The sequence below is a fragment of the Chlamydotis macqueenii genome, chromosome 7 (genome assembly GCF_036417535.1).
Source record: "Chlamydotis macqueenii isolate bChlMac1 chromosome 7, bChlMac1.mat, whole genome shotgun sequence".
Classification (NCBI taxonomy): Eukaryota; Metazoa; Chordata; class Aves; order Otidiformes; family Otididae; genus Chlamydotis; species Chlamydotis macqueenii.
Window position 1 is genome coordinate 8,098,877 of NC_141562.1, and position 15,620 is coordinate 8,114,496.

At 36.7% G+C, this 15,620-nt stretch overlaps 1 protein-coding gene and 1 long non-coding RNA gene across 3 annotated transcripts in view; one reads left to right on the top strand and one right to left on the bottom strand.

Annotated features, from left to right (window-relative positions):
- LOC147600042 (uncharacterized) overlaps window positions 1-15,620 on the top strand; it is a 45,851-nt gene that overhangs the window by 17,087 nt on the left and 13,144 nt on the right. The gene's annotated exons all lie outside the window — the stretch shown is intronic.
- Window positions 1-15,620, bottom strand: part of LDB3 (LIM domain binding 3) — a 128,470-nt gene that overhangs the window by 6,869 nt on the left and 105,981 nt on the right. The window contains exons 12-16 of the mRNA XM_086752172.1: window positions 14,889-14,936; window positions 11,752-11,870; window positions 5,194-5,494; window positions 3,804-3,984; window positions 1,457-1,577 (exon numbers count right to left, since the gene is read on the bottom strand). Of these exons, the coding sequence (XP_086608298.1) occupies window positions 1,457-1,577; window positions 3,804-3,984; window positions 5,194-5,494; window positions 11,752-11,870; window positions 14,889-14,936 (770 nt within the window). The remainder of the gene's footprint in view (window positions 1-1,456; window positions 1,578-3,803; window positions 3,985-5,193; window positions 5,495-11,751; window positions 11,871-14,888; window positions 14,937-15,620) is intronic.

Below are 15,620 nucleotides of genomic sequence, written 5' to 3' on the forward strand. Positions count from 1 at the left end.
AAATCCAAACTTAGAACAAACTCTTAACCTGATCGTATTAAATCCAAGAGAAATAGAAAGTTTCCAGAGGATGAATTTTTGGATTGTTTTTGCTCAGAGTTTCCTACTGCATTAATTGAAACACTCACACTGAAATTTGCTTCTTTTATTTCATTATTTAAATACAAACTCAGTGTAAAACACGTCAGCATGGCAGTTGTCATCACAAACATAGAAAACAAACAAAACATTCACAAAATTTGAAGTTATGTTTCGCACATTAGTTTTAAATTATCTTTAAATTATCTTTTAAATTATTATGTATGTGGAAGCTATTTATAAGGACAAATATGGTAATACAAAACACTAATGGCTGGTGAATGTTACCTTAAGGGTGGTATAGAAGCATAGTTTAAGTTTCCATGGCTGGATTTATGTTCTCTCTGCATGAAGAGGTAATATTATGCAAACTGCATACTGGCTGGTTAATACATCTTTACTTTTAATATCAAGTGCAATTTGGAAAGACTTGACATTGAGAAAGATTCACAGAAATTCTAAAGGTATATGGAATTAGAGAGAGTCATTAGAGATTATGGCGAAACCTCCAATTTTAAAGGGTAGGTGCTAAGTCAGACATGCTGTATGGTTTTCATTCTTCACTAAGAGTTACTCTGATTTCTAAAATTTTATTTGTGCAACCATAAGGAAGCAATCTCCAGAGAGAAGGAGGCCAGAAGCTCGTCAAATGGACAAAGGAGGGCTTACAGAGGGAATACCATTTAAACCTTAACCCGCTTCCTGACCTTGTCAGGCACCTCATTTGCATGGCAAGCACCATTTATTAAACCATATTACCCTTTCCACAGTTTGGGAAAACTTGGCCTTTCCCTTTCTTAGTAGGCAAGAAGCAGTTCATTTGTTGCAGCAGTCAGAAAGCAAAAACTGCACTAGAATGTGTTGCACATCTGAGCAGAGCTACCTTTTCATATATGTTGGCTGATCAGTTTTAGGGTAAGGTAGCAGCATCAGAGGAGGTCTTAATTCAAGCCATTTAGTAGAGAGAATGTGGGAAGCAACCCACACATACTGTATAGAAGTGCTACTAGAACCCTAAAATAAGTTTTCACTTCATAATGTGTAGATTTCTAGTGAGCATAGCTTACCAGGGAAGGGAGGGGGACAGGGAAAAAAGTGCAGGGAAAGAAATGGAAGGTAAGTATTATAATATGTAAGGGAGAGAAATGAGGTAAGGCATTCTGGGACATAGAGGCAAAAAACAGTGCTCTGCCAGTCTATCAAGTAAAGTGGAGAAAAATACAGAGAGGGAAACACTTGCATATGTGGAGAGTGGAAACAAAATCCATGCTGGATGGGTAACCGATTTTATTTTGTTCATCAGCACTTTTATGCTTACGTTGCTTCCATACAACATGAAGCCTGTGATGACTGAGCAGAACTGTCCAGTTTGCCATACCTTTCTCACAGTAAGGTTCTCCATCCTCCATGTGAAAGAGGCTATTCCCAAATGGCATCTTACAAGCAGCACAGACAAAGCAGGTTGTGTGCCAAGTCTGTCTTAGGGCATGCATCACTTCCTGTAAAACAAACAAACAAAAATTTCCAGCAGAATAGCATGCCCTGCAACTACATACTGGAGAAAAATACTAGGCAGAAATGTTATAAATTTTTCCCTTCTGTATTAGCCATTTCCCCTCCTCAAAAGAATGAAGTATGACGGAAATTTGGCTTATTTGGAAAGAAAGAGGAAACAGGACTGCAAACTTCCTGGAACAATGTATTTGCCAAAATGAAACAACATAGTTCAGCCAGCTGTTTGTATCAACATGCCCAGTCACTGTTGCAGGAGAGATTCTGCACATAGGTTCTTATTATTTTCTCCTTTGTTTTGACATGACTAGTATGAACTCTTCAATGCAAGAATACGATTTGTTAAATCAATTTTAAAGAATAACTTTCTAAGACCAAGAAATGCATGCAGGGGATAACTGATTTAAGTCTGATGTTTCAAAGCAACTTAGATTATGTACTAATTTCTTCAAGCTTCTCAGAAGAACGCTTCACAAATCAATGTTAAAATCTAAAAAAAAAAAATGTTCTTAGATTTTAACTTATGTGATTAGTTAAAATGCATGTGCGTGTCTATTGCTAGGCCATGTGTTCATCACAAAAAACCAAATTGTGTGCAACTGATGTTCTCTTGAACTGAGTATTCAGATTTTATCAGCTTCCTTCTTTTATCCAGTATGGAGCGATCTACTGCTTCATTCTTATCTTTTCATACAGAAGTCTTCCAAGTTCAAAGCTGCTGTACTGAGCTCTGATGCGTGGTTATCTGCTAATTTGTCAGTCTTACACTGTTGAACGTCATCTTGGGCACAAGTATCTCTGTCAAACAGTCCAGATTTCAAAGGGCCAGCTGTGTAACTGTTATAAATTAATTTAACTTTGTTAACTTCAATGAAACAGCATTGATTTACACCAGCTGACAATCTAGATCCTATTTTATGTTGCCTCCAATTATATACGTAGACTCTGATTCTTTTTTAAAGATTATTTTTAATCTCCATTGACTATGACAAAAGGGATTGAAGTCCTCTTCCATGCTTTCAATCTACTGAATAGACAAAATAGTCTAATTTATGTTTGCCATATATCTCATTAGAGAATCACCATTTGAGATTCATTAACTTCTGTTACTGTTTGCAAAACAACTATCACTGATAAATAGGTTTGGATCCATTTATGAACCTCACTGAGCTAAGCAGCAAAAAAACAGATTGAGGAATCTTGTTAATATAAATAGAGGCAGCTGGCATCTTTGCTATTTTCCTGATGAAAATCCATAATGGGGAACTAATTTGTGCCAGCATTAATTAGGTAAGTTAAGTCAGTACTCTGCTGTAAAATTACTCCTACTGCTGCAGTAGCAAACAAGACTTCATTGGAGCCAGAGCTTCACCATAGATGTCTGATGCTGCCATCCCTAATTGGCAATTGCAGAGAAAAGCATCTAGTCTGTCAATGCCAACATTTACACAGATGTCAAAAGGTGACAGCTAAGCAGTGAAAAACCAGTGCGGTACTCCTTGCTTCCTCATTTAAGAAAATCATGGCCTATATTCACTATAACTGCATGCATAAGTACACTGCTAAAATTATCTTACGGTATTCCAACCTCATCACTATCTAAGGTATACAAAGAGCAAATTTATTTGTACCTAAGCATGCGTACATTAAGACAAAAGTGGCATCTATTTTTGCCTTTCTGGAATTCAGGTCTTTGTATTTATTTTGTGTTTTCTTAACTATAAGAAGTCATCAGAATTCCTCTTGGTGGCTGTCTTGCTAGCTAACAGTGAGGTGCTCGAAGAACAGTGGACCTCTTCCCAAAATCACTGACTTCTCCATTGAAATTTAGACCAAGTCTTGTATCAGAAAAAAAACCTCAAACCCCAGTTCAAGTCTCTTACTATAAATATAAGGAAAAGATAGATAAAAGTAATGTAGTGTGTATTGGATAGCAAAGAACTATCCAGAAAGTGATCTTATTTTACACTCAGTGAGATGGTAATTGGATTACATATTCTGTCTATGAGTTGAATAAGGTACAGAAATATCCAAGATTTTAGATAGATAAAAATTATTATAAAATAATATGTTTCACATTCTGAAATAATCAACAAGCTGGAAAATAATTATTAAAAAGCAGGAAATAATTAAATATCTACATTCATTGCTTACAGTCTAAACTATTTCAGTGAACCATGCAATTGGAGAAAGGGTTAAGCTTGTTCTCTTACCCCCATGATCTTAGTGTGGCATCTGGCACAGGTTGGTGCAAAGAACTGTTCGTAACAGCGCTCACAGTACACACGATTCTGCTCTTCCACAAAGCACACATCAGCCAAGGATGTCTTGCAGTAAGCGCAATTGAATTCTTCTGGGTGCCAAGAGCGACCCATAGCTACCAGGAAAGGACCCCTGTAAACAATTGTAATTGGTTTATTTGTATTGCAAAAAGACTGAATTACCCAGATTACAAACCCACTTTGTTAGACACCATATACATGTACAACAAGCATTCTACTTGAACCATGAAGGTGCATATTAAAATAAGATACAGAAACCTCAGCAGAAATGGTCTTTTTCCAAGATCATTACTCAAACACTTCGCCAATCGGTTAAAATATTTCATTATTGTTTAGTGATATATATACAGACAACTGCTGGAAAAATCATCAATCGTTCTCATATCTGCATAGCTATAAGTAGTCTTTGTAACCAGCTGCAAAGATAACAGGCAAAGGCCAAGGGTTGTAACACAGAAGATAATGCTACTACTTGAAAGCATAAAAAAGCAGGCAAATTTCCAAATCTACACAGTCACAGCTCACAATAGCTCCTAAAGTCTCCTGTCTTCTTTGAGAGAGCATTGCACGCGGCATGTTCTAGAAATGTCAGGCTACCAGATGACAACTTGTTGTTTGATTATATGGAAGATACATTCAATTTTTTTTGGTGATTTACTCTTGATTGTAATTAGATACAGTGATTATTACTGGAGTCTTTCAATTTCAGAATATATAAAGGGCAATAATCAGCAGTTCCACATCACCACACTAGCTTCTTTTGGTGGGGAGACTGTCATCAAACGTGGATTACTTAAAGTTGGTTAGCAGTCCACAGGGTAACAATGGGCACTGGTCCAGCAGAATGAACTGGGAGAGGAGCTGGGAGAGGCATGCTATGAATCACTGGTAATAGAGTGTAGGCATTATCTTTGTCCAGACACAAAAGCAACAATTACATTTGGCTGCTGTTCCAAAATGATGTCTCCTTCTTTTTCTCTCCATAATCCTCCCCCCAACCCCCTCAACTCTCCCAAAGAAGTTGTGCATACCTCCTTCAAGTGGTTCCTTAAGACCAGAAATTTGTTTTAAAAACAAACAGTGATTTGCCACAGCATCCAAGAAACAAACAATTAGCATGTATAACTTTGCAGTGATAAAAAGTGAACTACACAATAGCAAAATGAGCTCTGGAAATGTTAAATTAATGAAGCAGACAACAGGCATCCCTGCTGGGTAATTTAACTGAGTCTTAGGCTCTGGTACTCTGTATTAATGTGCACTAACCAGTCTCTCTGATATTTTTTCTGCTTCATCCCTCTTCAAAACCTCACGACCTTACCGAATTATGCTGTTACAGTGCCCACAGAGAGGAGTTCGGCTGCTGGCTGGAAAACGCTCAGCCCTCTGAATTGCTGCCCGGGCTATCCCAGGAGCCTGGGAAGAGGTTGAAACTGGAGATGGGTAAGCAGAAGTTGAGGCAGGAGATGGTACTGGAGCACCTCTTGGTAGGATGTGCTTTGTGACAGTGGTGGTGGTTTTTCCAGGTGCAAATTTCTGGGAAAAGGAGTCATCTGTTACCCAGGGAGGGCGACTTGCAGGCTCAGTGCTGGCAGGGGTGTAGGAATGAACTGGTGCTGGTGCTGTTTTAAATATCGCAAAAGAAACCAAGAAGTATTTTAAAGTCTTTTCTTCCAAAGGCAAAATAGCAACACTTACCAAAGGACACACAAAAAAAAAATCTTCAGATGATACTTAATTATGGTCTGTGCCATTATTGCTCATTAATTCTGGACTGAAGCCAAGGATGTCAGCACAATCACTGACTTTTAATCCACATGCTTTACAGAAGTCATTGCCTACTGGCTTTTACAGATTTTATGGAGACCATTTTCAATGGCATCTCTTCATTTTCTAGTAGGAATGGATATGACAATTCTGTGACAATTTCAAAGACTGCCATATAATATATTTAAGACAGGTTAAAAATATAAAGGTCAGATCATGTAATAAATTTCTAGATGGAATTCCCCATAATTTCAATAAGAAGTTATGCTTAAATTTTTATCTCATTATATTCATTTAAATCCAACATTTTCCACAGATGTCACTGTTATCTGTCATTTGTAGGTTTCACTCCTAGGTTTCTGAAGAAAAACAGGCTCACATAGAGAACACAGAGATAGAGAGCACTGGAAGCAATATTTATGGAGCCAGTTCAGCTCACATGACCAGCAAGACAAAGCCAACAGCACTTAGAGGAAGGCCAGACTTGCGGTTATGACTGATCTCAGTTCAGTTCTTGGCTCTGCCACAGACTTCCTGTAAGCTCTGAGCAAAGCATAGTATCTCTGTGCCTCAGTCCCCATGTATAAAATAGAAATAGTATACTTCTCCTTTCATCCACCGTTTGACTATCACATAAAATCTTCAGTGCAGACTGCCTCTGTACGCACCAGGCTCTAATCTTGGGTGGAGCTTTATCACAAAAATAAGCAGAAGCTAGAGCCTGCACATACCAACAAGTTTTCCCATTGCCCTGCTCTTTTCAAAACGTCAGCTCTTGCATTGTGTAGGACTGAAGTCACTGCCCAAGAAACTGCCTCACTTTGCCAAGTACAGGAGCAGTAAAAGCAGTTTTTCCTTTGCAAGGAAAACAAAGAAGTAAATGCTTGTTGATTTGTGTGAGGAGGAACAGAAGCTTGGAGAGTTGAAGTGTTTTGCACAAATGAGAGAACACATATTTGGGAACAGAACTCGGTTCTCCTGCAGGCTAGGCAACCACCCTGAGTATTAGATCCCATTGCCAATGAAATGATGACCACATACAACATTTACAGTTTTAAGGGACTTGCAGGTAGAAAGGCCTCTCAACCAAGAAGAGGGTTCAGAATGTAACATAGATCTTTCTGGATATTTAAGTGGTGAGAAGATTATATTCTACTTAACACTCCTTTAACCCACACCCTGCCAGGTAGAATAATATGTATCGATTACGGGCAATTGCAGGTGCTTAAATTGCATATATATCAATCCACTGTAATCACCCAGTGATCTCTGATTTTCTTCTTTTTAGTCACTTCAAAGCTGATTCTAATGCATCTTCTTGATAAAACTTTCTTATGCTACAGTATCAACAAAGCCTCTGCTTCATAAAACTGTATCCCACCTTAGCTTGAGGCTGCTTTTTTTTTAAAAAAAAACTTGGGAATGGTAAACCGTTTTTAAAGATTTCAGAACAGAGAGTTTATATGCAATCTCTTTAAACCCTGGGGCTATTGCTATTTATGTATTACGGTATGAAGCTAGGCAAAATTAGAAGGCAATATTTCATCTCTAATTGGTGAGTTCAAAAGGCTCCCACCTATGAGGCTTTCTAATTAAATAAGGTAACTTCTAGCTCACTCAGTTTTGTGAAAGGATTCTCCCTCCCTCAAGAGCCAATAATTGTTCATGCAAAGTATGGCAGTGTATCCAACAGGCGGCCTAACAAAGTGGTCAGATATTCAAACCCAGAGATCAGAAGTGAAGAACAAATGCAGTCCAGGTACTGTTTTTAGGATGTCTTTTTCTATGATTGTCTTTAGTGAATTCATCTTAATTTTTCACTTTTTCTTCCTTAATTTCACAATGTTGGTGTTTTATTTTTTCAGTTTCTTTATTCCAGCCAATGCAGACAGCATATTATTTATCTGGGTTCAGATTAATCTAGATTCCTTTAAAGGATAAACACTGGGGAAGGGTTTTAATCTTTCATTCTCTCCACTATTTCTTTTTACTCTATCTTTTCTACTTGCCATAGTAAAATAAAGCAGAAAAATATTTTTTTTTCCCCCAGTTGCTGAAAGACAATACCAGGAGAATTATTGCAAAATGATAAGCGTTGGGTGTTTGCAACTGCTCCAGTTTTACAAGCTTGATTTATTACAACCTATTTTCCCCCTGTGAACAGGCTGAAATTCCTATTGATTTTAAATAGTGTCATTGCCATGTATTAGAAAGGTTTCACTAACATTGAGATTTTAGCTATTGTTACTAAGAGGGAATTGTTATCTTATAGCTATATCCCTAAGCTAATATGAACAACTCTCTTGGCTTAGTAGCTACTGCTGTACAGATTCCCCTTGCATGTTTATGTATTTCAAAGTCTTCCAACGTATATGCAAGCAGATAAAAGGTGCTTCTTGCTTGTAAAAAGTACTAAGATTCAGTATAGCAGAGAACAGATTCTCAAAGTATCAGTATTGTATGAGTTTACCCTTAACTGTTCAAAAGTGAATATTTTAAATAATGCAGTAACCCAGCCTCTATCACCTTGTTTCTCTCAGCCCTCAGACTCTCTTAGTAGGAGAGAAAGAATGGGACTATTGTTATCCCGTTATCCCTCTTAACAGCTGTAGAAACAAGCCAATTCCTTGCTTCTGGGGAATCTGGAATTCTCCCTATCAGCTCTTCATTTATGGTCAATGGATATTTTCCCTCCAGAAGAAAAAAAAAGGTGTCTTGCCAAAGATTCATTTAGTAAAGATTCATATAGTGTCAAATGCTTTAGTCTTACATACTAGCTCACACTGTGAGAACAATTTCCTTTTCTGTTATTCCTAGTGTTCTACTAACAAAGAAAAAAAAATGTTATTGTTAGTAATAATTCTCCAGTAACAAATTTAATTAATAAGCACAACTAATTTGCCTTGTTCTACACTTAATGGCTGCATCATTGAAGCCCAAAATTTTCCTATATAGTGTTCCAGGATAGATGACAGACAACCAGGTAATGCAACAAGTTCTTTATAGGAAGACATAATTCTTATTTAGAAGAATTTAAAATGAAAGATGGTACGTAACCTGCTGGTTTAGTCTTGAAGGTGCTTAGGATTCAGTGAAAAGTTCATTGAGATGTGTGGGAATCTTTCTACCAATTTCTAAAAGAGTGGATCAGGCCTTTACATTTGAGCTCTTTTTCATACATGAGTAGTCCTATGTGGACTTATGGATTTGAAAGGAAAGATCTGCTTTCTTACTTTTAGGTATCATATTACTTTGTAGCATAAAACTGGCGTTTGGGTTGCTCAGAATACTTGAAAGCGCTATTCTAGTCCCTATAAAAAAGGAATACACAAGTATTTTCTGCCATCTAGTGGACCTCGTTCACATAAGAGATCTATGCTCTTAAAAACAGGTTAAGAAATTTATGTGACAGAGAGGGAAAAGATTACAGAGTTCACAGCTTTCCCTATAGGAAGAAAACAAAGCAGCAGAAGATTCCCACCAGAGTTATGTCAGTCAAAAGTAGTACTCTTTCTTTGCTTTAAAGCATGGACTTACTGATTACTCCTATATGAGCCAGATACTGAACAATGCAGTTTCATTTTGAGATCGGTTTCAGTTTAACCCAATTTAGCCCCATTATCTTTTTCAATCTGAGAGGGATTAAAATAGTCTTGTAAACTGTCTTAATGATTGATTCAGGTTTCTGGATACTGCATATATGAGGCTGTTGGTGGGTGTTTCAGTCTGGAAGTTGCTGGCCCATGTTTTTAAGGGAAGCAAGTAATCTCATTCCCATTAACAATGAGGGCTATCATAAAGGCACTCCTCTTCTAAATTCTACATTGCAAATCCTTAGAGTAATCTCTACTATTTTGTCCTTTTCACACAGTGGACTTCCAAAAATAGAAGTCTAAGAAATTATTTGCTGAAGTGAGAGTGCAGTTATTGCAAAAGCCTGAGGTTGCACTTAGATTGGAAGAAAAAGATAAATTTTGTCATCTCATATGTCATCATTTGAGAAGAGCTGGTTCTCTCAGATTGAGGCTGCATTTCACACTGCAGGACAGAATTTATATGCATTGACAAAGTTGGGTGAGGAAGTTTTCTAACTGTCTTGACAGTTTGTTTCAAAGTACTATTGATCTTTCCCATCTGTCACAGGAAATGCCGTTTCCTCCATTACTTCCTAAGTGACAATTTCCTGTTTGTTCAGGACTTCAACTGCAACCATGTCTAGGGCCAGCTCATGTTCCAAAACCAGTATGAAGTGCTACTACATCAAATACATAAAACTTTTAAAAGGTACCAAACCAAAACCCAAACACCTCCATAAAACATCTTTATTTTTTCTTTTTTGTACCTGAGTCACTTTGAGGTTCAATTATGGAGGTACTTTAAAATCCTTTATTGTATATCTCAAACTCCTAAACAAAACAGGGAGACTTAGTCTTTCTTTCTCTGCCAACTTTAATGCTATTTGAATTTTGTCTTTGTAATATATCACATTATATATTATTCTGAATTTTCTCCTGTCCTCTAGAGTATATTATATCCTTGCAGTGCCTGCAAAATAAAATTTTTCACACACAGGCAGACAATACCTACAAGTTGAAATAAGTACGATGTATACATGCTGACACAGAATATGGTTTCCATACTGTGCATTTTAAGCCTATATTGGGAGGCAGTGGGGCTCAAAACTAGCAATATAAAGAACTGCAAAGCAGATGCCCATCACAGGAGAAAACAAAAGCATTGCCTTTTATCCTGAGTCTAATTCAACAGCCAGCTTTTTCTTTAACGGATACAGCTACTAATTGGATATAGCTACTAATTTATTTCTGTGGCAGGTTTGTATATTGAGAACTGGAGTTTATCACTCCCCCAAATGAGCATGGGGCTTAGTATCAATCAGTGTATTTAGGAAATATTTTGACGTGCCACAGTTTTCTCTGTTCTGCATTATGGAAATAAATCCTCTGTCTTTGTGTTTCCTTTTTTTTTTTGCAAGACAAAAAAAACCAACATATGCCTTCAGTGAGTACATGGTATATGCTAACACACTTAACTAAAAACAAGTGAGAAGCTGAAACCTTTATTGACTTTAAGACCCTGAAATAGCTCATGATAGTTCTGAACTGGCTTTTTCCACCTTTATATCTCAAACACAAAGATTAACCAACTGATCTGTCTGTCTGCTTTATGTCTAGATTTGCACTGGTTTCATTTCAATAGATCCTGAGATAAAGCATTATAGAAGACAGTTTAACATCGTTAGAATTCTTGGCCTTTTCGTATTTACTTGACTGTCAAGATATAAATCAACGTTTTAATTTTCTTGCTAACATCAGAACAAGCTTAATTTGAAACAGAACTGCACTTAGACTTATATCGCTATCTCATTTAATTTGCTCATTTTGAAGGTTCACATTTTGGTCATCATTGGTTTTAGAAGTTCATTCAATTTGTAACACATTAATATGAAGGGAATTTAAGTAACATCAAGGACCATATTTTCCACATGAATGAATAATCAAATATATTCCTTCAGTAACTGGAGCTATGGGAAATGGATGCATAGCATTACAAAGTATTCTAATAGGTCACTCTTTATTCCAAACATAAGCCTCAGTTTGAGAAGCTCAATATATGGCCTTATCTATTTTGCAAATACATCCTACTCAAGCTGTCTTCACTTATTTTATTTTATCTCCTTCCTGAGTTGTGCATTCTTAAGCTACTTTATCAATTCTGAAGTGTCGTTGGGCTCCTAACTGGGTGTGCTAGGTTATTTTCCAAATGTATTTCTTTTGAAAAGTCAGGCTACACATTTTTTATTACAGGTTTTTTTTTCCTTGCTTTTGTTCTTCCGCCTTTTGTTCCACATTTTCACTCTAACGCAGAATAGAAATACAACATAATCTTCTATCTTCATATAATCTGAACCAAAACTAGCAACTAGCAGCATTTGGTTCCATGTATATAAATCTTTCCTAACATGTGTGTGTCCTATTGCAAGATGTAAAATTCTTTGCATTTACTTTTTCTAAAAGAAATGCATGTGCATTTATTTTCTCAAACCTCTCAGTACTTTGTTCTGAATCCTTTCATTAGTTTGAAGTCACCTTACCTGGCTGGTAGACAGAAGGCTTTATGCTGGCAGTAGTAACGACTCTCGGTTTTGAAGCAGCAGGACTTTCACTGTAGCTTCCAGAAACTGGCGTTGGTGTGTATGACTGGCTTGTGTTTCTAAAAGCAAAATGAAGGTGTGAGCAGCTTTACAAACAGCAAAGTTACTGATTATGAAGCAATAGATCTGGCAGCTTCCAAAGAGGCACTCCAAGAGGAACTGTCCTTGAGACCTACAGAGAGAATACTGTGAGATTCATTAGTCTTTATAATTGCTAAGAAAGGCTTGGACAATTCTTTGGAAAGAAAAATTAGCCAATAAGGCTGTTAACTAATGCCAACTTGCTCCTGTTCAGAAAATATCGTACTGAAGGAATAAGACAAACTTCTTAAAGGAACTCTCGGTTTAACAAGGGATCAGACCTCGAGAACACACATACAAAATTTGGGTTTTCTGTTTGTCTACAAACAAACAGGCTTGTTCTTGTCTAAGATAAATCAATATCTTGTTGACTGAAAAAGATACTGGCTCAACATAGTTACTACTACAAATACTAACTACTGTTTATAAGCATTGTACTCTTTTTAAAAAGATTGTAGTGACCTTTAAAAAACATGTCTGAAACTAACTCTTTCCCCTGTATAGACTGAAACCACAATTTATGTTAATTTTTCTAATGGTTGGATTCAGCTAACCCAAAAGCAGGTGATATGCAATATTTTGATGCAATTTCTGCATTCCTAGATTAAAAACATTTGCTTAAGCTTCCAAACATCAATAAGAAATTGGTTTTTTCTATTTTATGGCTCAGATGGTAATTCTCAATTTGATTACAGCAACATATATTCAATATATTGAAATATATGCCTCTTCTCTTAGCGGTCTTCCAGTACCTAAAGGAGGCTTACAGGAAAGATGGGGAGAAACTCTGTAGCAGGGCCTGTTGTGATAGGACAAGGGGTAATGGTTTTAAAATAGAAGGAGGTAGATTCAGACAAGACATGAGGAAAATTTTTTTTACACTGAGGGTGGCAGAACACTGGCACAGGTTGCCCAGAGAGGTGGTGGATGCCCCATCCCTGGAAACGTTCAAGGCCAGGCTGGACGGGGCTCTGAGCATGTCTGGTCGGAGATGTCCCTACTCCTTGCAGGGGGGTTGGACTAGATGGCCTTTAAAGGTCCCTTCCAACCCTAACCTAATTCTATGATTCTATTTGTAGTGACTTTACTTCTTAGACCACTAAAAGACGATTACAAACAAAGCAAGCAAGAGAGACTAAAGAAGTACAAGGAAGGGAAGCAACAGATACCAAGATGCATGTAGTAATAAAAACCATTCACTATTGAACATCATTCTTACTCACCCTGATAACATAGTTTTACTTTCTTTTTCCCTTCAGTTTCACGATCTGTATGAACCAGATCCCTATACAGTCATGCTGACAGGTCAGCAGTTATTTCCATAGTGGCTTTGTCTATGGGAAAACACTTGTCAGCATAAGAAAAGAAGCATCCAGCTTTGCCAGACCATTGGTCCATCTTGACTTGTACTTTCTTTAATACTGGAAATAGATGCCATCTGGAGAGAATATGTTATAATTTTTACATATGGCAAGCCCAGCAAATTCCTTCCAGTACAAGTAAAATGCATTCTGACAAATGTAAACTTTTTATTTTCAATTTTGAACAAAATAAACCTATCCTCACAACATAGTTTATAGTATAAGTACTGTCAGAGTGGCAAAAAGCTTGTCTAGTTTGCATAGAATTGCTGCCTCGGGCTAATATATTTTGTCTATTTAGTTAGACCTAGAAACATAGCTATTGCTACAATGACTGTAGCTAATTATTTCTGTACCTAGTCTAGGGCTTAGGGCTGGATTTGAGTCCGCTACACTATGAGCGAACCGGACTCTCCAAGAGCAACTATTCTAGTGGGTTTGTATTCACTGTAAATTCTGTTGTGAACTATGCTGTGATTTTGTAACTGCCAAAGCTCTTCTAAGCACGGTAAGACTTTTTACTTTCCATTCTTACCATCTATTTCCTGTTGATACCTCCTTATCTGTAGTGCGTGAGAACACACTGTAGTTGGGGTCAATGGAAAAGGATCATTGCTCCTACCGTAGGAGAGACAGGAAGATGTACGCTTCAGGTACACTAGCTTAACATACAACTTTCAAAATCCCTTTAGCTAAATACACACTATAAAAAGGCTTTTCCTTGTTTTAAAATCTACTGTTCAAGGTAAACTACACAGAAAACTGGTAAAGCATACTTACCTTTACAGGATCAGTGATCAGTATTTACACTGTGGATTAAAAGATTTTAAATCATATACCATACATCTTTAATTTCAAACTGGCATACACTCAGAGAAGTCTACGTCCAGATGTGCAGTTCCATTGGTAGAAAGACTAATTTGTAGCTCTCTTAATGCACAAAATACAGAAAGAAGATTAGTGATACTTCGATTGTCATGAAAAAAAATATGATTATTCAAAATTGAAGTGTTTCCCGAAGTCAATAACATGATAAAACCATGCCGCTAGATTTCCTTGTATGTTCAGGGAAATTAAGTTGAAAAAAACTCAAAAAACAACATACACACACAAAATTGTATTCATAGTACCAAAATCGTGGCAAAATTAAAAGAAGTCAACTATTGAACTCTTTTACAAGTGTATGATGCATATTAAGTACAGTAAGGAAGATAAAAAGACTTGTCAAAGAGAAATAGTGTTACACTACATCATTAAGGGGTTTAGTGAAGTTAAAAGATTTATCAGAATTTCTGCTCAAGAAAAGGAAATAGCATGTGATTAAAAGAAAAAAAAAAAGGAGAAAAGAAAGAAAGAGTAGTAAGATGTCCTAAGGATCAAAGACGCTTGAATGGAAGAGGAAGCAATGGCATCTCGAAAAGCAGTGAAAGCACCCTTACTGAATTTATCTGTAGCAGCCAATGGCATGTGACAGGCAGCAAATTAAATACTGGCTCTGAAAACTATTAGTTGTCAGAAAAAGAAAGAGTAAACATATCTAAGCAGATCATTTTTATGTTAATACTTCACTAGCAGCCATAGACTGGTTTGTTAAGTGCTTTTAAGGTAGAGTAGCTGCACAAAACATTTTTATACCTCATCTTTGACTGGTAGCTGATGGAGGTAGAAGAATGCCGGTTGAAACTAAAATGAGACAAAAGTTGTATTTGAAAAAGATATACCAAGACAATTGGGATATCTTGCCCTACAGTGAACTTCCTTATGAATAAGAGGTGCTCTTAAGTGCTAAAGTAAATAACATGGACATATATATCATCATATAAGTTCAGTACTACATTATATTTTGCGTATCTTATTTAAGCGAGGAATCATAGTGAAACCTGAATAATGGTAACAAGAGTAAATGAGCTGAGTATAGTGCTGCATAAGTCACTCTCATCCAGGTTTGTTCATTCTTTAGTTGTGGAATTCTAATTCAACCACTGGATTGTTTGCTTTGACATTCACCATTTTTTTTTTTTTGCATTAGTACAGAAAAATAAATATGAGTTTCTTTTTGTCAGTGTCATAAGCTTAAGTTGCATCAAATCTTAAAAGAAAACCTTGAATGAAGCAAAGTCCAAAGATCAGCTAAGTTTCCTAGCTTACAAGGCAACTAGGACAACCCCACAGAAAGGACAGGCTGGAAGTAGTTGAAGCAACAACATCAAGCCATCATGTTCAACTTTTCCTTTGCAGTACCATTCTACTGTTCATTTACTGAACAGAGTCTTAGGTAAACAGATAGATATATTTTTTTTTTTCTTGGGGAAGCAGCATTATTTCAGAACATAAATGATTAATTTATGTAAATACAGAAAGTACTTA